At 38.8% G+C, this 25,087-nt stretch overlaps 2 protein-coding genes across 5 annotated transcripts in view; one reads left to right on the top strand and one right to left on the bottom strand.

Annotated features, from left to right (window-relative positions):
• LOC128220233 (protein O-mannosyl-transferase TMTC4-like) overlaps positions 1-16,015 on the top strand; it is a 54,277-nt gene extending 38,262 nt beyond the window's left edge. For all 3 annotated transcript variants that reach the window (XM_052928537.1, XM_052928536.1, XM_052928535.1), the window contains 7 exons: positions 2,842-2,970; positions 4,005-4,084; positions 7,164-7,271; positions 7,687-7,828; positions 8,127-8,241; positions 8,524-8,706; positions 14,696-16,015. In XM_052928537.1, coding sequence (XP_052784497.1) covers positions 2,842-2,970; positions 4,005-4,084; positions 7,164-7,271; positions 7,687-7,828; positions 8,127-8,241; positions 8,524-8,706; positions 14,696-14,841 — 903 coding nt within the window. In that variant the 3' untranslated portion in view covers positions 14,842-16,015. The remainder of the gene's footprint in view (positions 1-2,841; positions 2,971-4,004; positions 4,085-7,163; positions 7,272-7,686; positions 7,829-8,126; positions 8,242-8,523; positions 8,707-14,695) is intronic.
• Positions 16,016-18,369: 2,354 nt separating this feature from the next.
• The window catches only part of LOC128219849 (U2 snRNP-associated SURP motif-containing protein-like), a 38,762-nt gene continuing 32,044 nt past the window's right edge, over positions 18,370-25,087 (bottom strand). Inside the window, exons 17-23 of one of the 2 annotated variants that reach the window (XM_052927968.1) lie at positions 24,343-24,532; positions 24,018-24,149; positions 22,212-22,287; positions 20,882-21,032; positions 20,428-20,538; positions 20,046-20,164; positions 18,370-18,941 (exon numbers count right to left, since the gene is read on the bottom strand). In XM_052927968.1, coding sequence (XP_052783928.1) covers positions 18,827-18,941; positions 20,046-20,164; positions 20,428-20,538; positions 20,882-21,032; positions 22,212-22,287; positions 24,018-24,149; positions 24,343-24,532 — 894 coding nt within the window. In that variant the 3' untranslated portion in view covers positions 18,370-18,826. The remainder of the gene's footprint in view (positions 18,942-20,045; positions 20,165-20,427; positions 20,539-20,881; positions 21,033-22,211; positions 22,288-24,017; positions 24,150-24,342; positions 24,533-25,087) is intronic. The other variant, XM_052927969.1, reaches the window with a different exon arrangement.

The raw sequence follows: 25,087 nt of genomic DNA, 5'->3' as shown, positions 1-25,087 counted from the left end.
GCTCTGTGTTCAACAAATATGTAGCTCTTTCCTGAGGTATGCCAAGGTAACTCGTAGGATCTTTGTACATGTATTCATGTATGCTTGTGGTGCTCTGTGTTAAACATATATGTAGTTGTACTTGTATTCATGTATGCTTGTAGTGCTCTGTGTAAAACTGATCTGTAGCTCCTGGGGTATGCCAAGATAACTCATTGGATTATTGTACATGTATTCATGTATGCTTGTGGTGCTCTGTGTTTGACAGATCAGTAGTTCTTTCACAAGGCATGCCAAGGTAACTCATAGGATTATTGTAAATGTATTCTTGTGGTGCTCTGTGTTTGACAGATCAGTAGCTCTTTCACAGGGTATGCCAAGATAACTCATAGGATTATTGTACATGTATTCTTGTGGTGCTCTGTGTTTGACAGATCAGTAGCTCTTTCACATGGTATGCCAAGATAACTCATAGGATTATTGTACATGTATGCTTGTGGTGCTCTGTGTTAAACAGATCAGTAGCTCTTTCACAAGGCATGCCAAGGTAACTCATAGGATTATTGTACATGTATGCTTGTGGTGCGCTGTGTTAAACACATCTGTAGCTCTTTCCCAGGGTATGCCAAGGTAACTCATAGGATTATTGTACATGTATTCTTGTGGTGCTCTGTGTTAAACAGATCAGTAGCTCTTTCACAAGGCATGCCAAGGTAACTCATAGGATTATTGTACATGTATTCTTGTGGTGCGCTGTGTTAAACAGATCTGTAGCTCTTTCCCAGGGTATGCCAAGATAACTCATAGGATTATTGTTACTTGTATTCATGTATGCTTGTTGTGCTCTGTGTTCAACATATCTGTTGCTGCATTGTATTTCCTGGGGTATTCCAAGGTAACTCGTAGGAGTATTGTACATGTATTCATGTATGCTTGTGGTGCTCTGTGTTCAAGAGATCTGTTGCTACATTGTATTTCCTGGGGTATGCCAAGGTAACGCATAGGATTATTGTACATGTATTCCTGTATGCTTGTGGTGCTCTGTGTTGGACAGATCTGTAGCCCTTTCCTGGAGTATGCCAAGGTAACTCATAGGATTATTGTACATTTATTCCTGTATGCTTGTGGGGCTCTGTGTTGGGCAGATCTGTAGCCCTTTCCTGGAGTATGCCAGGGTAACTCATAGGATTATTGTACATGTATTCCTGTATGCTTGTGGTGCTCTGTGTTGGACAGATCTGTAGCCCTTTCCTGGAGTATGCCAGGGTAACTAATAGGATTATTGTACATGTATTCCTGTATGCTTGTGGTGGTCTGTGTTGGACAGATCTGTAGCCCTTTCCTGGAGTATGCCAAGGTAACTCATAGGATTATTGTACATGTATTCCTGTATGCTTGTGGTGGTCTGTGTTGGACAGATCTGTAGCCCTTTCCTGGAGTATGCCAAGGTAACTCATAGGATTATTGTACATGTATTCCTGTATGCTTGTGGTGCTCTGTGTTGGACAGATCTGTTGCCCTTTCCTGGAGTATGCCAAGGTAACTCATAGGATCATTGTTCATGTATTCATGTATGCTTGTGGTGCTCTGTGTTGGACAGATCTGTAGCCCTTTCCTGGAGTATGCCAAGGTAACTCATAGGATTATTGTACATGTATTCCTATATGCTTGTGGTGCTCTGTGTTGGACTGATCTGTAGCCCTTTCCTTTAGTATGCCAAGGTAACTCATAGGATCATTGTTCATGTATTCCTGTATGCTTGTGGTGCTCTGTGTTGGACTGATTTGTAGCCCTTTCCTGGAGTATGCCAAGGTAACTCATAGGATCATTGTTCATGTATTCATGTATGCTTGTGGTGCTCTGTGTTGGACTGATCTGTAGCCCTTTCCTGGAGTATGCCAAGGTAACTCATAGGATCATTGTTCATGTATTCATGTATGCTTGTGGTGCTCTGTGTTGGACTGATTTGTAGCCCTTTCCTGGAGTATGCCAAGGTAACTCATAGGATCATTGTTCATGTATTCATGTATGCTTATGGTGCTCTGTGTTGGACTGATCTGTAGCCCTTTCCTGGAGTATGCCAAGGTAATTCATAGGTTCATTATTCATGTATTCATATATGCTTGTGGTGCTCTGTGTTGGACTGATCTGTAGCCCTTTCCTGGAGTATGCCAAGGTAACTCATAGGATCATTGTTTAAAATTGAACAAAATCATACTTGCAACCTCCTGGTATCTTTTTGGAATAATGGAATACTTGCTGTTTAATTTAATCTAATTAACTGTTTGCAAAATTAGTTTACCTTCCAATTAAAAAAATCAGATAAAATAGGCATGTGTTGATTTCATCTTAAAATGTCTCTCAAACATAGCACGTTTTGAACACAAAACAATTTAACTCATATTTATTCCATATTTTGTAATTTTGGACCGGGGCAAAAGTGTCATTATGTTCCTCAACTAAGTTTTAACATTTTGCATGATTTTAGATCATGATAAGGACTACAGAAAAGCCAACCCAATACTTCCTGGCAAAGCTTCCTACTCGGTCCCTAGAGGCTTTAAAGTTAACCCTCAATAAGAGCAGGTCTAGAACTGAAGTGTGTTAGAGTGGATTCGGAGGCATCTGTCATTAGAAATGTGTTGATTACAAATAAAAACATTAAGTCATTGATATTTAATATACAACATACCGAAATGTCATCCTGGTCATGGACAACTTGTTTAAAAGTTTTGACTGGACTTTAAAAACCTACGGATTTATTTGTGCTATGATATAGCTCATTAATACTTACAGTATATGTTACATCAATTAACCACTTGATAGCTTTCCCTTTAAGTTATTACATTGATGTTCTTCCAGCCAGTGTTCCTGTGCATGTTTGTCTTGTATGGTGTGTTTATGGCCCGGTCTGTCCAGCGTAGTGCCCAGTGGAAACATGAGATGGACCTCTTCACCTCCGGCGCTCATGTCTGTCCGAGAAATGCCAAGGTAGGTTACTATGGCAAACTGTAAAGTCATTAAACTTTTTTATGCTTTGTGCAAAGTTCAAACTTCAAATTGTTGCTAGGTTTAAGACAAGTGTGGTTGATTTGTTGCAGAATTGAACATGTTGAATGTTATTGGGTTCGGAGGTTTTGTCTTTATTATGTGTGTAAAAAGTTTACTAATACAGTCCAAACTCGCTATGTCGACGTCGGATATCTTGACTTTCCGGTTGTGTCGACTATATTCTCCAGTCCCGAATTTATTCCTTCTTATTCTATATAAATTAAATCTGCTTGTGTTCATTTTTCTATCTCGACTTTTTCGCTATGTCGACCTCATATTTAAGTCCCTATGATCGAATTTCGCACATTTCCCTTGTTTCTTATGTCGAACTGTAGATCAAGTTGTATGTGCAAAAATATTTATGACGGTTTGCGGCATGTCGCTAAATTACGGTGCGTGTCAAAATAACAATCTGTCATAGTTGGAGGTTAATTGGTAAGTCATATCTAATGTACTATTTCAAGTTGTTGTCATATGTGCTATACTGTTTCCTTACAATCTACAAGTGTTTTTAATTGTGGTTTTATATATGTTTTGTGTAATCCATAAACATGAATTAAATAAATTTGTCACAAATGATTCATTTTTTCACTTAATTTTTCAATAATACGTTTGCTGTTTTCACGACGGTAACAAGACTGTTCAATTGAAGAAATCGTATGTTGGACATAACTCAAATTCAAATGTGTTGGTATTGGTGATAGTATATATTTTTTGTAATTCGTTTGTGTCGAATGTTTGTTATCTCGACTTTTTTCCCTAGGTCCCGACAAAGTCGACATAACGAGTTTCGACTGTATTAACTATCAAATGTTATTATAAAACCTTACCATTGACATGCAATAGTACAATAATGCTGCTTTCAAATGGTAATGTTGCACATGTTTAATGGATATTTGTAGCGTGTCAGTATTACAAGGATTTTTGATAAGCTTACTTACACATGTTTGACTAAAATTGTTGTAACATTCAAGGTCCACTACAACATTGCAAAGTTAAATGCTGATCATGGAAATACTGATGTAGCTATTGAGAGATACAGATATGCCATTGAGTAAGTGACCAAGTACCAATGATTGTTCCTTGCAAAAATCACTTGAAATTAATTAATGCATAAAGATGTAAGCTTTTAATTATTTAACATGATTTTGAAAACAATCAAAGATTTAACATTGAACGAATAAATATTTTTATCCTTTTTTGTCAGAATGATGTATGCTTGACTGATGTATATCAGCAACAAACAGAAAAAAGGATCTATGACAGAAGTGTGTATGTGCCAGAACTCTGGTGGACAGGTCTATGACAGGAGTGTATATAAGCCAGAACTCTAGTGGACAGGTCAATGACAGGAGTGTATATAAGCTACAACTTTAGTGGTCAGGTCTATGACAGGAGTGTATATAAGCCAGAACTCTAGTGGACAGGTCAATGACAGGAGTGTATATAAGCTACAACTTTAGTGGACAGGTCTATGACAGGAGTGTATATAAGCCAGAACTCTGGTGGACAGGTCAATGACAGAAGTGTGTATGTGCCAGAACTCTGGTGGTCAGGTCTATGACAGTAGTGTATATAAGCCAGAACTCTGGTGGACAGGTCAATGACAGAAGTGTGTATGTGCCAGAACTCTGGTGGACAGGTCTATGACAGAAGTGTGTATGTGCCAGAACTCTGGTGGACAGGTCTATGACAGGATTGTGTATATACACAAGAACCTTGGTGGACAGGTCAATGGTAGAAGTGTGTATACACCAGAACTCTGGTGGACAGGTCTATGACAGAAGTGTATATATGCCAGAACTCAGGTGGACAGATCTATGACAGGAGTGTGTATATGCCAGAACTCTGATGGACAGGTCTATGACAGGAGTGTATATATACCTGAACTCTGGTGGTCAGGTCTATGACAGGAGTGTATATATGCCAGAACTCTGGTGGTCAGGTCTATGACAGGAGTTTATATATGCTAAAACTCTAGTGGACAGGTCAATGACAGGAGTGTATATAAGCTACAACTTTAGTGGTCAGGTCTATGACAGGAGTGTATATAAGCCAGAACTCTAGTGGACAGGTCAATGACAGGAGTGTATATAAGCTACAACTTTAGTGGACAGATCAATGACAGGAGTGTATATAAGCCAGAACTCTGGTGGACAGGTCAATGACAGAAGTGTATATAAGCCAGAACTCTGGTGGACAGGTCAATGACAGAATTGTATATATGCCAGAACTCTGGTGGACAGGTCTATGACAGAATTGTATATATGCCAGAACTCTGGTGGACAGGTCAATGACAGGAGTGTATATAAGCCAGAACTCTAGTGGACAGGTCAATGACAGGAGTGTATATAAGCTACAACTTTAGTGGACAGATCAATGACAGGAGTGTATATAAGCCAGAACTCTGGTGGACAGGTCAATGACAGAATTGTATATAAGCCAGAACTCTGGTGGACAGGTCAATGACAGAATTGTATATAAGCCAGAACTCTAGTGGACAGGTCAATGACAGAATTGTATATATGCCAGAACTCTGGTGGACAGGTCAATGACAGAATTGTATATATGCCAGAACTCTGGTGGACAGGTCAATGACAGAATTGTATATAAGCCAGAACTCTGGTGGACAGGTCAATGACAGAAGTGTATATAAGCCAGAACTCTAGTGGACAGGTCTATGACAGAAGTGTGTATGTGCCAGAACTCTGGTTGACAGGTCTATGACAGAATTGTGTATATGCCAGAACTCTGGTGGACAGGTCAATGACAGAATTGTATATACGCCAGAACTCTGGTGGACAGGTCAATGACAGAATTGTATATAAGCAAGAACTCTAGTGGACAGGTCAATGACAGAATTGTATATATGCCAGAACTCTGGTGGACAGGTCAATGACAGAATTGTATATAAGCCAGAACTCTAGTGGACAGGTCAATGACAGAATTGTATATATGCCAGAACTCTGGTGGACAGGTCAATGACAGAATTGTATATATGCCAGAACTCTAGTGGACAGGTCAATGACAGAATTGTATATATGCCAGAACTCTGGTGGACAGGTCAATGACAGAATTGTATATACGCCAGAACTCTGGTGGACAGGTCAATGACAGAATTGTATATAAGCCAGAACTCTAGTGGACAGGTCAATGACAGAATTGTATATATGCCAGAACTCTGGTGGACAGGTCAATGACAGAAGTGTATATAAGCCAGAACTCTAGTGGACAGGTCTATGACAGAAGTGTGTATGTGCCAGAACTCTGGTGGACAGGTCTATGACAGAAGTGTGTATGTGCCAGAACTCTGGTGGACAGGTCTATGACAGAATTGTATATAAGCCAGAACTCTAGTGGACAGGTCAATGACAGGAGTGTATATAAGCTACAACTTTAGTGGACAGGTCAATGACAGGAGTGTATATAAGCCAGAACTCCAGTGGACAGGTCAATGACAGGAGTGTATATAAGCTAAAACTCTAGTGGACAGGTCAATGACAGAATTGTATATAAGCCAGAACTCTGGTGGACAGGTCAATGACAGAATTGTATATATGCCAGAACTCTGGTGGACAGGTCTATGACAGAAGTGTATATGTGCCAGAACTCTGGTTGACAGGTCTATGACAGAAGTGTATATATGCCAGAACTGTCCATGCCAGAACTCTGGTGGACAGGTCTATGACAGAAGTGTGTATATGCCAGAACTCTGGTGGACAGGTCTATGACAGAAGTGTGAATACGCCAGAACTCTGGTGGATAGGTCTTTGGAATCAAGTATTTCTGTGAAAGAATAATTGTAGTGGACAGATATATCATATATGACATAAGTGTTTTATTTTAGAACTCTGGTGGACAGACAAAAGTGTATTTATGCCAGAACTCAAGTGTACAGAAGTGTTTTTATGCATGAACTGTAATAAACAAATCTATGATAGAAGTGTATTGTTGACAGAATGCTTGTTGACAGACCTATGATAGAATCACTGGCTAGTCATGGGCTGTTATGCTTCATATGTATTAGTTGAGAGAGTTAGAGACTTACATTTTTGGTTTCTTATAATCACTGAGTAAACAACATAGTGAGACATAACATTGATTAGTTACTTTAATAAAGCCTTGTACTCCAGGTTAAACCCACGGTATGACCAGGCCATGAACAACTTAGGGAACATCCTCAAGGACAGGAATGACCTTATAGAGGCTGAACTACTCCTACAGTCAGCAGTTGACATCAGGTATGCTATAGGATACATTTTGAACTGGCTTTGAACGATGAAGGGAACATCCTCAAGGACAGAAATGACCTTAAAGAAGGCAAAGTTAATCTAGAATTAGCAGTTGACTAGTCTGTCAAGAGTCTCTCTTTATGACAACTTTGTGTATAAAGAAATTGTCCTCCAAATGTTTCTGCTTACCTTCTAAATTACGACTTGTAAGACTTCTTTGAAAACATTTTAGTTAACCAGTAACTTCTTGTTTAAGTTGGATGCATTCAGGGTTAGTATTCTATATTGGTCTTAATTTAAATAGTAAACCAACGTTTACAATGAATTAAGTCACCAAAGCACTACCTATATTAAGGAATATACTTTAAAGATGCTTTTTATGCTCTCTTAAAAAATACAATTGTATTACACTTTGTGCTGGTAGAGAGGAGTTTGCAGCAGCATGGATGAATCTTGGTATTGTGAAAGCGACGCTGAAGAAATTTAGCGAGGCTGAGAAATGTTACTACCGGGCTATAACACACAGGAGGAAATACCCCGACTGCTTCTATAACCTCGGAAACTTGGTAAACATTGATTGCTGGAGTTCATTCCCAACACTGCACTCACTCATGTGAATGGTTGAAATAGTGCTTAATGTAGTGTTTGAGCACACTTGATATTTTCAAGTTGTTTGTCCTTGATGTGTTGAAAGTTATTTGCTGAACCAATGATATACATATATATTAAGGATTTGTAGGGCTTTGTTTTTAAAATAATAATGTAGTTTGTTCATCTCTTAGACATTCTAGCAATCTACTGATACGCCATATTCTTACATATAGTTCTTGTTCAATTCTGGAACGTAACATCTTCCCTCCTCAGTATCTGGATGTGAAGCAATATGATCGAGCCATCGAGGCCTGGACAAATGCCACAAGGCTAAAACCCACTCACCTGAATGCCTGGACAAACATGGCTATAGTGTATGACTCCCTAGGTAAGTCTTGCTTGGCCTTACACCACGAAGACAAACATTGATCTGCTAACATACTGTATATTACTCAATACAGTAATGGCAAGATCTGATTCTCTGTCTGTAGCAATATTACCACCTATCTACATAATAATAAATTATAAAGGTTTTTTAGTTCATTTTTATCCGCTTGAAATGGCTATGAATTGTTATGTAATATTTAGCACTTTGCCTCTATAGTTTTATTTGTTGATGGTAAAAAAAGCACTTTGAGAATGAAACATTACACGCCAGTATTTATTTCAGAGAAATATGATACAAGTATAGAGGTCGGCAAGCAAGGCCTTAAATACCTTCCCAACGAGCCTCAGCTGTACTTTAACATTGGCAACTCATATGGCAAGATATCCAAGTTTGAGGAGAGCTCAAAGTACTTTGAGAAGGCAATGCAGCTTGCACCTACCAAAGCACTTTATGTTGCAAACTACGGTAAAAATTTGTTCATATCAAACAATGTATTCATTTCTTCCTTGTCTTGTTTCAAACAAGAGGGCCAAATGGCCCTGAATCGCTCACCTGTCATATATTGCACATTCTTCCATTATATACAAATATTGAAAACCTAAGCCTATGAACACAGGGCGTGGCCAATTTTGACCCCAGGGCTAAAGTTTGAACAATCTTAATAGTGGTCCGATAAACGATGCTTCATACCAAATATCTAAGGCCTTCGCCTTTTGGTTTCGGAGAAGAAGATTTTTTAAGTTTTCATCATATACATATATAAGGAAACCCATGACCGCCCGGGTGGGGCCATTTTTTGACCCCAGAGCCAAAGATTGAACAATATTGGTACAAGTCAACTAGATGATATATCATGCCAAATATCTAAGCTCTTGTCACTACTTGATTTTACGTGTGTATCTATATATGTATATTTGTTAATAATTGTTGTATGTGGCCCATATTGAAAATTGGTTTGTGTACTAAATATGTTATCCAGTTTAAATTAAGACGTTACTTGTCTTTTTGAGTTCGGAGAAGATTTTTTAAGTTTTCACTATAACACATATAGAGAAAACCCATCAGCCCCCGGGTGTGGCCAATTTTGACCCCAGGGCCATAATTTGAACAAACTTTGTAGAGGCCCACTAGATGATGAATCATGCCAAATATCTAAGCTCTAAGCAACGTAAGTTCAGAGGAGATGATTTTTGAAGTTTTCACTATAAACATATAGAGAAAACCCATGACCCCCCAAGGGGGCGGGGCCAATTTTGACCTCAAGGCCATAATTTGAACAATCTTTGTAGAGGTCCACTAGACGATGAATCATGCCAAATATCTATGCTCTAGTCCAAGTAAGTTCAGAGGAGAAGATTTTTGAAGTTTTAACTATAAACATATAGAGAATACCCTACCCCCCCCCCCCCCCCCCCCCCCCCGGGGGCGGGGCCAATTTTGACCCCAAGGCCATAATTTGAACAATCTTTGTAGAGGTCCACTAGACGATGAATCATGCCATATATCTAAGCTGTAAGCAACGTAAGTTCAGAGGAGATTTTTGATTTTTTTTACTATAAACATATAGAGAAAACCCATGACCCCCAGGGGCGGGGCCAATTTTGACCCCAGGGCCATAATTTGAACAATCTTTGTAGAGGTCCACTAGAAGATGAATCATGCCAAATATCTAAGCTCTTGTCCAAGTAAGTTCAAAGGAGAAGATTTTTGAAGTTTTCACTATAAACATATAGAGAAAACCCATGACCCCCGGGGCGTGGCCAATTTTGACCCCAAGGCCATTATTTGAACAAACTTTGTAAAGGTCCACTAGACGATGAATCATGCCAAATATCTAAGCTCTAGTCCAAGTAAGTTCAGAGGAGAAGATTTTTGAAGTTTTAACTATAAACATATAGAGAAAATCCATGACCCCCCGAGGGGGGCCAATTTTGACCCCAGGGCCATAATTTGAACAATCTTTGTAGAGGTCCACTAGACGATGAATCATGCCAAATATCTAAGCTCTAGTCCAAGTAAGTTCAGAGGAGAAGATTTTTGAAGTTTTAACTATAAACATATAGAGAATACCCTAACCCCCCGGGGCGGGGCCAATTTTGACCCCAAGGCCATAATTTGAACAATCTTTGTAAAGGTCTACTAGACGATGAATCATGCCATATATCTAAGCTCTAAGCAACGTAAGTTCAGAGGAGATTTTTGATTTTTTTTACTATAAACATATAGAGAAAACCCATGACCCCCCAGGGGCGGGGCCAATTTTGACCCCAGGGCCATAATTTGAACAATCTTTGTAGAGGTCCACTAGACGATGAATCATGCCAAATATCTAAGCTCTAGTCCAAGTAAGTTCAAAGGAGAAGATTTTTGAAGTTTTCACTATAAACATATAGAGAAAACCCATGACCCCCGGGGCGGGGCCAATTTTGACCCCAAGGCCATAATTTGAACAAACTTTGTAGAGGTCCACTAGACAATGAATCATGCCAAATATCTAAGCTCTAGGCCAAGTAAGTTCAGAGGAGAAGATTTTTAAGTTTTCACTATAAACATATAGAGAAAATCCATGACCCCCCGGGGCGGGGCCAATTTTGACCCCAGGGCCATAATTTGAACAATCTTTGTAGAGGTCCACTAGGCGATGAATCATGCCAAATATCTAAGCTCTAGTCCAAGTAAGTTCAGAGGAGAAGATTTTTGAAGTTTTAACTATAAACATATAGAGAATACCCTAACCCCCCGGGGCGGGGCCAATTTTGACCCCAAGGCCATAATTTGAACAATCTTTGTAGAGGTCCACTAGACGATGAATCATGCCAAATATCTAAGCTCTAAGCAACGTAAGTTCAGAGGAGATTTTTGATTTTTTTTACTATAAACATATAGAGAAAACCCATGACCCCCCAGGGGCGGAGCCAATTTTGACCCCAGGGCCATAATTTGAACAATCTTTGAAGAGGTCCACTAGACGATGAATCATGCCATATATCTAAGCTCTAGTCCAAATAAGTTAAGAGGAGAAGATTTTTGAAGTTTTAACTATAAACATATCAAGTATACCCATGACCCCCCGGGGCGGGGCCAATTTTGACCCCAAGGCCTTAATTTGAACAATCTTTGTAGAGGTCCACTAGACGATGAATCATGCCAAATATCTAAGCTCTAGTCCAAGTAAGTTCAAAGGAGCAGATTTTTTAAGTTTTCACTATAAACATATAGAGAAAACCCATGACCCCCAGGGCGGGGCCAATTTTGATCCCAAGGCCATAATTTGAACAAACTTTGTAAAGGTCCACTAGACGATGAATCATGCCAAATATCTAAGCTCTAGTCCAAGTAAGTTCAGAGGAGAAGATTTTTGAAGTTTTAACTATAAACATATAGTGAATACATTTACATTTTATAGAGATGATCATTCTGACCAAGTTGCATTGAGATTAGGCTAAAATTGTGACCTCTATTGTGTTCACAAGGTTTTTTTACTAATTGACCTAGTGACCTAGTTTTTGACCTAGGCTGACCCAATATGGAACTTGACCTAGCTTATGTTAAGATGATCATTCTGACCAAGTTTCATTAAGATAAGGCTAAAATTGTGACCTCTATTTTGTTCACAAGGTTTTTCTAATAATTGACCTAGTGACCTAGTTATTGACTGCGTATGACCCAATATCGAACTTGACCCAGATTTTATAGAGATGATCATTCTGACCAAGTTGCATTAAGATTAGCCTAAAATTGTGACCTCTATTGTGTTCACAAGGTTTTTGTACTAATTGACCTAGTGACCTAGTTATTGACCGCGGATGACCCAATATCGAACTTGACCTACATTTTATAGAGATGATCATTCTGACCAAGTTGCATTGAGATTAGGCTAAAATTGTGACCTCTATTGTGTTCACAAGGTTTTTGTACTAATTGACCTAGTGACCTAGTTATTGACCGTGAATGACCCAATATCAAACTTGACCTATATTTTACAGCGATGATCATTCTGACCAATTTGCATTGAGATTAGGCTAAAATTGTGACCTCTATTGTGTTCACAAGGTTTTTGTACTAATTTACCTAGTGACCTAGTTATTGACCGCGGATGACCCAATATCGAACTTGACCTAGATTTTATAGAGATGATCATTCTGACCAAGTTGCATTGAGATTAGGCTAAAATTGTGACCTCTAATGTGTTCACAAGGTATTTCTACTAATTGACCTACTGACCTAGTTTTTGACCCCAGATGACCCAATATCGAACTTGACCTAGATTTCATAGAGATGATCAGTCTGACCAAGTTTCATAAAGATTAGGTCAAAATTGTGACCTCTGTTGTGTTCACAAGGTTTTTCTAATAATTGACCTAGTGACCTAGTTATTGACTGCGGATGACCCAATATCGAACTTGACCCAGATTTTATAGAGATGATCATTCTGACCAAGTTGCATTAAGATTAGCCTAAAATTGTGACCTCTATTGTGTTCACAAGGTTTTTGTACTAATTGACCTAGTGACCTAGTTGTTGACCGCGGATGACCCAATATCGAACTTGACCTACATTTTATAGAGATGATTATTCTGACCAAGTTGCATTGAGATTAGGCTAAAATTGTGACCTCTATTGTGTTCACAAGGTTTTTGTACTAATTGACCTAGTGACCTAGTTATTGACCGTGAATGACCCAATATCAAACTTGACCTACATTTTACAGCGATGATCATTCTGACCAATTTGCATTGAGATTAGGCTAAAATTGTGACCTCTATTGTGTTCACAAGGTTTTTCTACTAATTGACCTAGTGACCTAGTTATTGACTGCGGATGACCCAATATCGAACTTGACCTAGATTTTATAGAGATGATTATTCTGACTAACTTGCATTGAGATTAGGCTAAAATTGTGACCTCTATTGTGTTCACAAGGTTTTTGTACTAATTGACCTAGTGACCTAGTTGTTGACCGCGGATGACCCAATATCGAACTTGACCTACATTTTATAGAGATGAACATTCTGACCAAGTTGCATTGAGATTAGGCTAAAATTGTGACCTCTATTGTGTTCACAAGGTTTTTCTACTAATTGACCTAGTGACCTAATTATTGACCGCGGATGACCCAATATCGAACTTGACCTAGATTTTATAGAGATGACCATTCTGACCAAGTTGCATTGAGATTAGGCTAAACTTGTGACCTCTATTGTGTTCACAAGGTTTTTCTACTAATTGACCTAGTGACCTAGTTTTTGACCCCAGATAACCCTATATCGAACTTGACCTAGATTTTGTAGAGATGATCAGTCTGACCAAGTTTCATAAAGATTAGGTCAAAATTGTGACCTCTATTGTGTTCACAAGCAATTGTGAACGGACGGACGGACGGACGGACGGACGACGGACGAAGAGTGATCACAAAAGCTCACCTTGTCACTACGTGACAGGTGAGCTAAAAAAGGATCACATTGCCTTAGCCTTCTTGTCACCATGGTGGACGTCTACCAAAATGAATGTTAGATACAATGTGATGTTTATGAGTCTTGATAGGCATGTTTTTCATATATACAATATGCCTTTAATATATATTGCAGTTCTAACTCTCATCAATCTGGCTTTAATACTTATTGCCTCTGAATCAATAGAGGAAAACAGCTGTTAATCGAACACTAACATGTATGTAGTATCTACCACATGTATGTAGTATATGTCACATGTATGTAGTATCTGCCACATGTACATAGTATCTGTCATATGTATGTAGTATCTGCCACACGTATGTATTATCTGCCACATGTATGTAGTATCTGCCACATGTATGTAGTATCTGCCACATGTATGTAGTATATGTCACATGTATGTAGTATCCGCCACATGTATGTAGTATCTGCCACTTGTATGTAGTATCTGTCACATGTATGTAGTATCTGCCACATGTATGTAGTATCTGCCACATGTATGTAGTATATGTCACATGTATGTAGTATCTGCCACATGTATGTAGTATCTGCCACATGTATGTAGTATCTGTCACATGTATGTAGTATCTGCCACATGTATGTAGTATCCGCCACATGTATGTAGTATCTGCCACTTGTATGTAGTATATGCCACATGTATGTAGTATATGCCACACGTATGTAGTATCTGCCACATGTATGTAGTATATGTCACACATATGTAGTATATGTCACATGTATGTAGTATATGTCACACGTATGTAGTATATGTCACATGTATGTAGTATCTGCCACACGTATGTAGTATCTTCCACATGTATGTAGTATATGCCACATGTTTGTAGTATATGCCACATGTATGTAGTATCTGCCACATGTATGTAGTATATGTCACACGTATGTAGTATATGCCACATGTATGTAGTATATGTCACATGTATGTAGTATCTGCCACACGTATGTATAAATCATGTTTGGAATGTTTTTGTATTATTTTGCAGCTGTATTATATCATCGGTGGGGGAAACTGGAGGAGGCAGAACAACTGTACCGGAAGGCTTTAGCTCTGAATCCTAACGAGCCAAATGTACAGACCAACTTGGCTATGCTGGACAAGAAAAAGAATAGAGGAGAAAAAACATCCTAGTATTGATTGCATCAATTGTGCTTATGTTAGTTTTATGATTTTAGCAAATGGTTGATTATTTACAACTGTGTTAATCTCATAAGAGATGCTACGTATAACAGAGTGTGTCATTATGTATTGACAGGTTGTCAGTTACTGTAGCTGTTCTTGTATACTGTGTTAGTTTTGTCTATTATCAGTTTTGCTGAAAGAATTCTGTGTCGTTCTTCAGTTCTGTGCATTATGGTGCTTGTATGTTTGCATTTGTTTGAATGTGAAACAGAGTTTTTAAGTACTTGTAGGTAAAGGGACCCTCTCTTCTCAACGATCATATTGTATGACCACATTTTATTAGGTATATTATCGATTTTAAAACAAATTGGTTTATCAGTCACATAAGACATAACTTGTGTGAATTTACAATTTCAATTTAATGCAATCTAAATACAATTTTAATCTAAATACTTGATTCTATGATATTTAGTCATTGATAAGATGGGCCCCTAACAGTACATGTAAAAATAAGTGGAATATTGACTCTCTATTTGGTATGTATTTCAAATAATGGAAATGCACATTTAAATGTTGTGACAAACTACCGATTAAAGTGTTGTGTCTTAGTATGGCAGCAGACAAATGTGCCTTTTATAGCATATGAAGCTGAATAAATGTGTAAATATTTTAGTTGTCAGAGGAATATTGAGACATTGACACAAGTGTTCAGAACTTTGTGAAAGTTAACAGCGTGATTAAGAAGATCTTTGTAATCTTTAAAATGTGGAATATTTAATGATGTGTTCATATGATGTGTATCCATGAAATTTCCAGAGCAATAAAGATTTGAAAATTACGGTAACAACTTTGATAACAAGTTTGTTAAATTAAACAAAGTTTTGAAAATTTGGCCAATTGTTTTGTTATTAGATCTCAATTTGTCATTCTGCTATGCAGCATGTTGTGGGATATGTTATCATGAAATATGTTATTATATGTTTTTGATACACATGTATTTTGCTAATAACTGTCATTAGAGGAGGAGTGTAACTCATAAATTGTACCTGTGTTTGCATAATATTTGAAGAAATTTTACAACCTTTGTTCCGTGATGCTGCTTTAATTTGTTGAGTCTCCTTTGTTGGTGGAAGTATTTTGATACATATATTATTGCTTTAATAAAACTTTTATCAAACTTGAACTTTTCTCTCTTTGTAAATATTGAGAAGGCAGTAACAGTATATCTTAAATATGTCAGACAATCAGACATTATTCCATATGTTCATGGTAACTGAAATCTATGCTAGACAATAATACCATTTCAACAGAGCAAAAATAGAACATTAAGTACAATATATTAAATCCCATCATAGTGTTATTTCGTACAGATAAAAAGTTTTGAATTTGGCTAAAATATGAAAATTTATGTATCCTGTATGATCTATGCAAGTCCAGTGTGCGCGGAAATAGTTAACAATTGATTGACGTGTTGTCATGCAACTTAACAATAAAGGGATTTATTTCATAAATACATAATAGCACATGGTCTCATAATCCAATACATTACTTTGACCACCTCTGACAAACGACCTCAGACAAGTGACGCTGAGTGAGGTGCTCATTCAAGTCATGTTATTTGTTGTTAAAGACGGGAATGAATCGTTTTGACTTAACTTGGCTAACATGTTCATCAACAGGCCCTACTGTTGACCCCTTTAGGGTTTGAATCATTTTGACAGAAGTTGACTAACATGTTCACTCATTGACCAAAAACATGTCCACTTTTTGACCGAACATGAAAAGGCTAATATGCTTACTAATTGACCGAACATGAAATGGCTAATATGCTCACTAATTGACCGAACATGAAATGGCTAATATGCTCACTAATTGACCGAACATGAAATGGCTAATATGCTCACTAATTGACCGAACATGAAATGGCAAACATGCTCACTAATTGACCAAACATGAAATGGCTAATATGCTCACTAATTGACCGAACATGAAATGGCTAATATGCTCACTAATTGACCGAACATGAAATGGCTAATATGTTCACTAATTGACCGAACACAACATGGCTAACACGTTCACTAATTGACCAAACATGAGATGGCTAGCATGTTCACTAATTGAATTAGTTTTCATGCTTATAAAAGATAAGGCAGTTTCACAGATTAGTCAAACTAATTTTTATGGTATTCTTCTTAAAACAATAGCACGGAATGTTATCCGAGTTGCCTTTTGTCTTAGATGTGAAGTAATACATGAAACACCCTCAAAATGACAACACAATCAGAAATTGTATGTCAACGCCATGTTTTTCATTGATCAGTAGCTGTTGATAAGGTGAACAAAGATTCTTATGGTTGTGTGGTATGCACTTAAGCATATGTAATCATTTTCAATATTATGCATTATTAATGCAATATTAAATATGAACGTAATTTAGTAAATATGATGTTTTATTACACTTAAAGAGTATAGCTATCATAGTAAGTGCAAAAAATGAAGCCCAAACAGGTGTTTAATGTTATGATGTCTCATGTATTATAGTTTGTACCTATCTATTTTAGCTGCTTGTGAAAACAGCTGAAAGCTGACATGAATCACTCTCAAGTCTGTTTCCTGATCTCCTTTTGAGAGGCCACGAGAAAGTGGTGGGATCAAACTAAAAACCTCCTCAAACCAAAGTGCCACGATGGCCCTGTATCCCTATCTGATTGGACAAAGGGTTTAAAAATTATGCCACATGCGTATAAAAACATGGACAATATGTATTTGTTAAAAAGTTACGAATGGTATGACTCTCACATTGTAACGGTGAAAAGTTTTATGAAGTTTCGAGTTGATATCTGCAATGATTGTTACAAAATTTTATAATTATAATAAAGTCTTTATTATAATTATAAAATTTTGTAACAATCATTAAAAGATATAAAGAAAAAAAAATGATACAAGATTTACCTAAAACACATTCCTGTGAAATTGTTTTTACCATCTGGTAAATGGTTTCTCATGAGATTTTCAAAGTTTTCGATTTAGACATATTGTAAAGCAGCCTCACACCTGGCAGCCATTTTTTTTTTACGAATCAACATGAAGGAATTTGATAGAGGGTCACCTAACAAACATTCCTGTTATTAGTTATTTTAAAATCAAGCCTGCAGATTCTGATGAGAAGATTTTCAAAGTTTTCCATAAAGACAAAGTGAAAAGTAGCCCGGCCTCCTGGCGGCCATGGTTTCCTTTCAAATCAACATGGGTCAAGGAACTTGATTCAGGGTCAACTAAGGAACATTTCTGTGAAATTGGGCTAGCTGTTTCAGTGATCTGGTTTTGTTGAAATTGAACCTGTGGTTAAGGAGTTGTAATGAAAATGTTACACTGGATGTCGGACAATCACCCTGTCAAATTAGCTGACATTGAGCACTTTGCTCTGGTGAGCTTAAACCCAAATCTGCAATGCTTCATGAGGTGTCAGAGTCACAGTAACTTATCTCCATTGTTCTTGGACTCACATACATTATTTAATCAAAGCAACCAAAGACATCATTTCAATAGTTTAATGACTCATGCAAGTCACCTTTATTATATTTGACAATAATTTCATCACAAAACATTGAGATACAAGAGCACTGAGCAAAATGTTTTACTGGTAAACTGCCAACAAGATGCATATGACATGCAGGCTTTTAAGTAGAATCAAAATTCATTGTTGTTTTAGAATTGCCTAATATTTGAAAATTTTCATTTTGTGAGTTAAATCTTATAGTGCCTAGCCTTAAATAAAATGTCTAGTTCTGAAGTCAAGAGTTTTTATTGCCTAACAATGTTTGATAAATTCTAATTTACAATCATTCTTCAAAACAAACAGTATTATGTAACTGTGAAAAACATTCACAACGCAATGGAAGTCTCTTTAAACATTTTCCAGACAAAATTCTATATTAACACATGTATGCTATATGTACAAATGACAGCAGTATGACAGTGATGAATAATTGGGTTAATCTCTATGTTTGCTCTTCTTGGATTTCCGCCTCTGTCGACTCGGGCTGCGTGACCTTGACCTTCTGTATGGTGACCTTGACCTAGTTCTTGACTTCCGCGACCTCTTTGGACTGAAAAAACATAAAACAGATAATGTGATGCAGAAACAGTTTGCATTGACTGTTAATCTCCATATCTCGATTCAAAAATTAAAACTATGGTTTTACAGTGAAAATAAGTTGATAATGGAGGGTCATACTATTTCAAACGAACTGCTGATAACCGGTATGCATGATAAATATATGTATTTATCTTTTTTAAATCAAGCCCCAATATCCTTGAAATTATTACAGGATTGTAAGTTCACTATTTGATTTTTTTTCTGAAATAGAATAATAGTTGCTTGTTTAAGAGTTTGTAGATTTTAAATAGGATTTATCTTGATGCTTATCACAATTCACTTTAATTATTTTATCATAAGCAAATCTAAATACTGTGAAATAATCAAAATTAGCGGGACATTAATGTTCACATGAATATACATGGTCACAGTATACAACTTGTAAGTACCTAAATCATAGCTTATATCACTATTAAAATGTTTTACATCATATATTATTTTACCTCAATGATAATGAAAGATAAGTCAATTATTAGTACTTGCATTCAGTTTTTTGTATGACATTGCCAGAACATTAAAACAAGCTGATTGTAAACCTCCTGTGCGGCACAAAAACATTCTGATTATTAACCTTGTGTGTTTGATCGTCGCCATTTGACTTTATTTCTTGTAACAAATATTTTATTGATTATTTCTGAGCTGCATTAATTATGCACATATAACAAGTGAACGTAAATTTATTGAATGAAAAAAAGTTGAAATAAATATTGAAATGATATGAGCTTCACATTAACATGAATAATAATGCCCGTGATGATTTTGCAGACAATTTAGAATCACAGTTTCGATTAATCAGTGTTTTTTTCTCTCCCAAAAAAATATATGAAAATCCGCAAATACAAGTACCTATGAAATTGTCCTTTTTCGAAAAACCATGAAATTTCAGCCCACAAATATAAATGATTTTACAGTACCGGTACGTATTTTGACTTATTGTAATAAGCTACTTTAAGTCATTTATGCTCAAGACCTTTCCAGAAGTTTGTGCAAGGAAATCATTAATTTTATTAAGAGTGCCAGTGTTAATCTGAACTTCTGACAAAAGTTGCCCTACCTTTTAGCTCTTTTTCGTTTTGGGCTGTCATCATAGCGATACCTGTCTTCTTGGCGAGATGGTGGGGTACCAGATCTGTGCCGCTTCCTAGAGTCTCGATTTGGTGAATCTGAAAACTCCTGTAAACATACACAAAAATACCTGATTTCAATGTAAGAATGGTTTACACTTTTTAAATACATTCTTGTGGGGTAGATTCTGCCATTGAATAAAATAGTACAAAAGTGGTGAAACATTTAAGGCATGAAAAGTTCACAACTAAAAATTTGACAAAGCAAAGAGATACTTCCTGAAAATCTTTAGTAAAGTGTTTATTTCTGTATCTTATTAAATTGAAAGCTGCTCTAACAATCAATTAACAGAAAAATCTAGAATCAAGCACCTTTGACAGTAATTTTTTCCTGTGGTGTTCCACCTGTTCTGACAAAGACATGCCGGACTTGCGGCTTCTTTTCCCAACCTCCAACTCATCCTGATATCTCATCACCTTCACCTGGTAACAACAAGGGTTACGTACATATTACAGATTCACGTAAGATTTTTTTCAAATATTAATTTCTTTACTTATTCCTAATGAAATGTGAAATCTGAAATAAACTTTGTTCTAAGACATCAGTATCACTTTTGTATTGTATCAATGTACAAAAGTTCAGCTCTTTGACCTTTTTTCGAATTATTCACAAATTTTTAAAATCAATTATCAGGCAATCTTTTCTTATCTACTAATAGTAGGAAACAGCTAACACTGGTATATTGGTGCAGGTACATTACTTAAAGCCATCCTTCAAATGTACATCCTTCATCAGTATGTTACATAAGAAATATCCTTAGCGTACCTCTATTTCTCGTAATTTTTTTCTGCGTTCCTCGGTCATCTCATGCTGCTGTGAGTGTCTGGGTGTGCCGTATGACATGTCAGACTTACTGTCATCACCACCATACTCCCCCTCTGACATCTCCTCTCCATCAAGGTCATCATCTATAGGCCTGTGATACAAATTAATTCTTTAAACTTGCACAAACAAATATGGCATCTTTTCATTTTTAAGTGTAGGACTAGTGGCTGTGCGAGAGGATGGACTGGTTGCAGAGGAAGGGGTTGGACTAGTTGCTGTGGGAGATGTTGGACACGCTACTGTTGAAGGGGTTAGACTGGTTGCTGTGGGAGAAGTTGGACTGGTTGATGTGGGAGTGGTTAGAATAGTTGATGCGGGAGGGGTTAGAATAGTTGATGTGGGAGGAGTTAGAATGATTGCTGTGGGAGGAGTTAGAATGATTGCTGTGGGAGGGATTAGAATGGTTGCTGTGGGAGGGGTTAGAATGATTGCTGTGGGAGGGGTTAGAATGATTGCTGTGGGAGGGGTTAGAATGGTTGCTGTGGGAGGGGTTAGACTGGTTGCTGTGGGAGGGGTTAGACTGGTTGCTGTGGGAGGGGGTTGACTGGTTGCTGTGGGAGGGGTTGGATTGGTTGCTGTGGGAGGTGTTAGAATGATTGTTGTGGGAGAGGTTAGAATGGTTGCTGTGGGAGGGGTTAGAATGGTTGCTGTGGGAGGGGTTAGAATGGTTGATGTTGTGGAGGTTCGACTTGTTGCTGTGGAAGAGGTTAGACTGGTTGCTGTGGGAGGGGGTTGACTGGCTGCTGTGGGAGAGGTTTGACTGGTTGCTGTGGGAGGGGTTTGACTGGTTGCTGTTTAAAAGGTTGGACTGGTTGTGGAAGAGTTTGACTGTTTTATGAGAGAGAGGTTGGACTGGTTGCTGTGGAAAAGGTTAGACTGGTTGCTGTATGAAAGGTTGGACTGGTTGTTGTTTATAAAGGTTGGACTGGCTGCTGTGTGAGAGGTTTGACTTGTAGCTTGGGGAACAGTTGGACTGGTTGCCTTTGGAGAGGTTGGACTGGTTGCTGTGTAAGAGGTTGGACTGGTTGTTGTGTAAAAGGTTGGACTGGTTGTTGTGGGAGAGGTTTCTGAAAATGAGACAAACTGGCATTATAAGCTAATGCAAATCGTCAATGTTAACTGCAAACACATTTACTCAACTCAGGGCTGGTATCTTAAATGACAAGCCCAGATAATAGGTAGATATCTATAAAACTAGATCACCTGTACACCCACCCACACCCACTACCTCCTAAATCCTAAAACTATTAGTTTTACAACTAGGTCTTACTGGCCATCAATGTCTTCTTCATTTCCCTGCTTGTTTTCATCCTCCCCGAGAAGGTCCCACTTTGATGTGGTCATCGCTGAAAAAAATCGAAATAAAATGTCTCATATACATGAACATCACTTTAAATCTAAATTAATTAAATCTAAAAAGGAAAATCATATGAATGTAAATACCTGCCACCCTGAAAATAACTTAGCATGCCAGTGTTGTCTGTTTGAAACATGTGACTTTCAATAAGCACTCATTATCAGATTAGCTTTACATAAGGATGAACCACCTTGAGCCTCACATAGAGCACAGTAGCCTCCCTTGTCTTCCCCTACACTCAAATAGAGCACAGTAATCTCCACTCTGACTTCCCCATACACTGACCTCCCCCGTCTTCCCCGGACACACACCTTGAGCACAGTGACCTCCCCTGTTTTCCCCAGACACTCACCTTGAGCACACTGACCTCCCCTGTCTTCCCCGGACACACACCTTGAGCACACTGATCTCCCCTGTCTTCCCCGTACACACACCTTGAGCACACTGACCTCCTCTGTCTTCCCCGGACACACACCTTGAGCACAGTGACCTCCCCTGTCCTCCCCGGACACACACCTTGAGCACACTGACATCCCCTGTCTTCCCCGGACACACACCTTGAGCACAGTGACATCCCGTGTCTTCCCCGGACACACACCTTGAGCACAGTGACCTCCCCTGTCTTCCCCAGACACTCACCTTGAGCACACTGACCTCCCCTGTCTTCCCCGGACACACACCTTGAGCACAGTGACCTCCCCTGTCTTCCCCACACACTCACCTTGAGCACACTGACCTCCCCTGTCTTCCCCGGACACACACCTTGAGCACAGTGACCTCCCCTGTCTTCCCCAGACACTCACCTTGAGCACACTGACCTCCCCTGTCTTCCCCGAACACACACCTTGAGCACAGTGACCTCCCCTGTCTTCCCCAGACACTCACCTTGAGCACACTGACTTCCCCTGTCTTCCCCGGACAAACACCTTTAGCACAGTGACCTCCCCTGTCTTCCCCAGACACCTTGAGCACACTGACCTTCCCTGTCTTCCCCAGGCAAACACCTTGAGCACAGTGACCTCCCCTGTCTTCCCCGGACACTCACCTTGAGCACAGTGACCTCCCCTGTCTTCCCCGGACACTCACCTTGAGCACACTGACCTCCCCAGGCTTCCCCGGACACTCACCTTGTGCACACTGACCTCCCCTGTCTTCACCTTGAGCACAGTGACCTCCTCTCTGTCTTCCCCAGACACTCACCTTGAGCACACTGACCTCCCCCGTCTTCCCCGGACACACACCTTGAGCACAGTGACCTCCCCTGTCTTCCCCCGACACACACCTTGAGCACAGTGACCTCCCCTGTCTTCCCCGGACACGCACCTTGAGCACACTGACCTCCCCTGTCTTCCCCCCGACACTCACCTTGAGCACACTGACATCCCCTGACAGTGACCTCCCCTGTCTTCCCCAGACACACACCTTGAGCACACTGACCTCCCCTGTCTTCCCCAGACACACACATTGAGCACAGTGACCTCCCCTGTCTTCCCCAGACATTCACCTTGAGCACACTGAATACCCCCTCTGTCTTGCCCAACACACACCTTAAGCACAGTGACCTCACCTTTGTCTTCCCCGACACACACCATGAGCACAGCGACCTCTCCTTTGGCTTCCCATGACACTTACCTTGAGCACACTTGACTTCCACTTTGTCTTCCCCCAACACACACCTTGAACACAGAGACCTCCCCTTTCTCTTCCTCTGACACCTACCTTGAGCTTCTAGTTCAGTCTCGTCCACAGACTCCCATTTGGATTTGGTGAACTTTGCAGTAACAGGCTCCTTCTTCTTCGGGGGCTCTTCCTCCATGGGCAGGGGTCTTCCATCCAGGTCAGCCTCTCCCACTAGTGAACATGAAAGAATGGATAATTGTTACATTTTTGTATAGCTTTTGTGTTTTCAGATCCCTTAAAAATAGCCTATACATTTAGAATGAACTTTTCTTATTAGAAACCTTGCAATACACATCATTTAAGATCTTTCCTACAATAAAGTTGATTTTAACATTATCCAAATACAATTATCTAATGCACTTACGTGGTTCCCCATCTAGGTCCTCCCCGAGGGGCATGCCGTCAAAGTCCTCTCGTCTTTCTGGCTCTCGTACAGCAGGTTGTCCTATTGCGAGTTCACCAGGGATAAGTGGGATTCCATCAAAGTCTGGGTCCGGTAGTGGATCTCCATCAAAGTCTGCATTTGGGGATGGCGGCTCTCTCTGTGTAGCCTGCTGTTAAGGAATTATTTCTTTGATATGGTCATCTTACGAGAGGAAGGAGCAAACTACAATGCTTCTGTGTTTGTGAGTCAAACAAAGGACATAACTCGACAATAATTAAAGCCAGTGTTTATACAATTTATGAGTTGATTGTGAGAACAGCTGCTTTAATTAAGCTGCGTAGAAACCAGGACTGGTGCCATTTTTAGAGAAGAAGAGAATGCATTCCTGGTGAGGCTTAAACCTCAACTTGTTGGTTGAGAGCCAGACACTTGAACTACAAACAATTTTCACCCGTAAAGGAAGAGTTGTGTGCCTTAAGTGTATTGTCTCTGGAAACGTATATATCAATATTCATTTGAATAAGAGTTATGGCCAAGGTGAAAGGTTTTGCACATTTATGCTGATAACAAAGCTGCTAACAACACCAAGGCAATTCACAATACCTTGGCTATTTATACAAAAAACAATACCTTAGCTATTTATATAAAACACAGACTAAAATTCATAATCAGTTCATTCAAAATTACTTATATTCAACTAATTACCAAAGCTTGTCATGTGATT

The sequence above is a fragment of the Mya arenaria genome, chromosome 15 (assembly GCF_026914265.1).
Source record: "Mya arenaria isolate MELC-2E11 chromosome 15, ASM2691426v1".
Classification (NCBI taxonomy): Eukaryota; Metazoa; Mollusca; class Bivalvia; order Myida; family Myidae; genus Mya; species Mya arenaria.
Note: the sequence above shows the minus strand (reverse complement) of the source record. Positions and strands in the feature narration are given on the sequence as shown.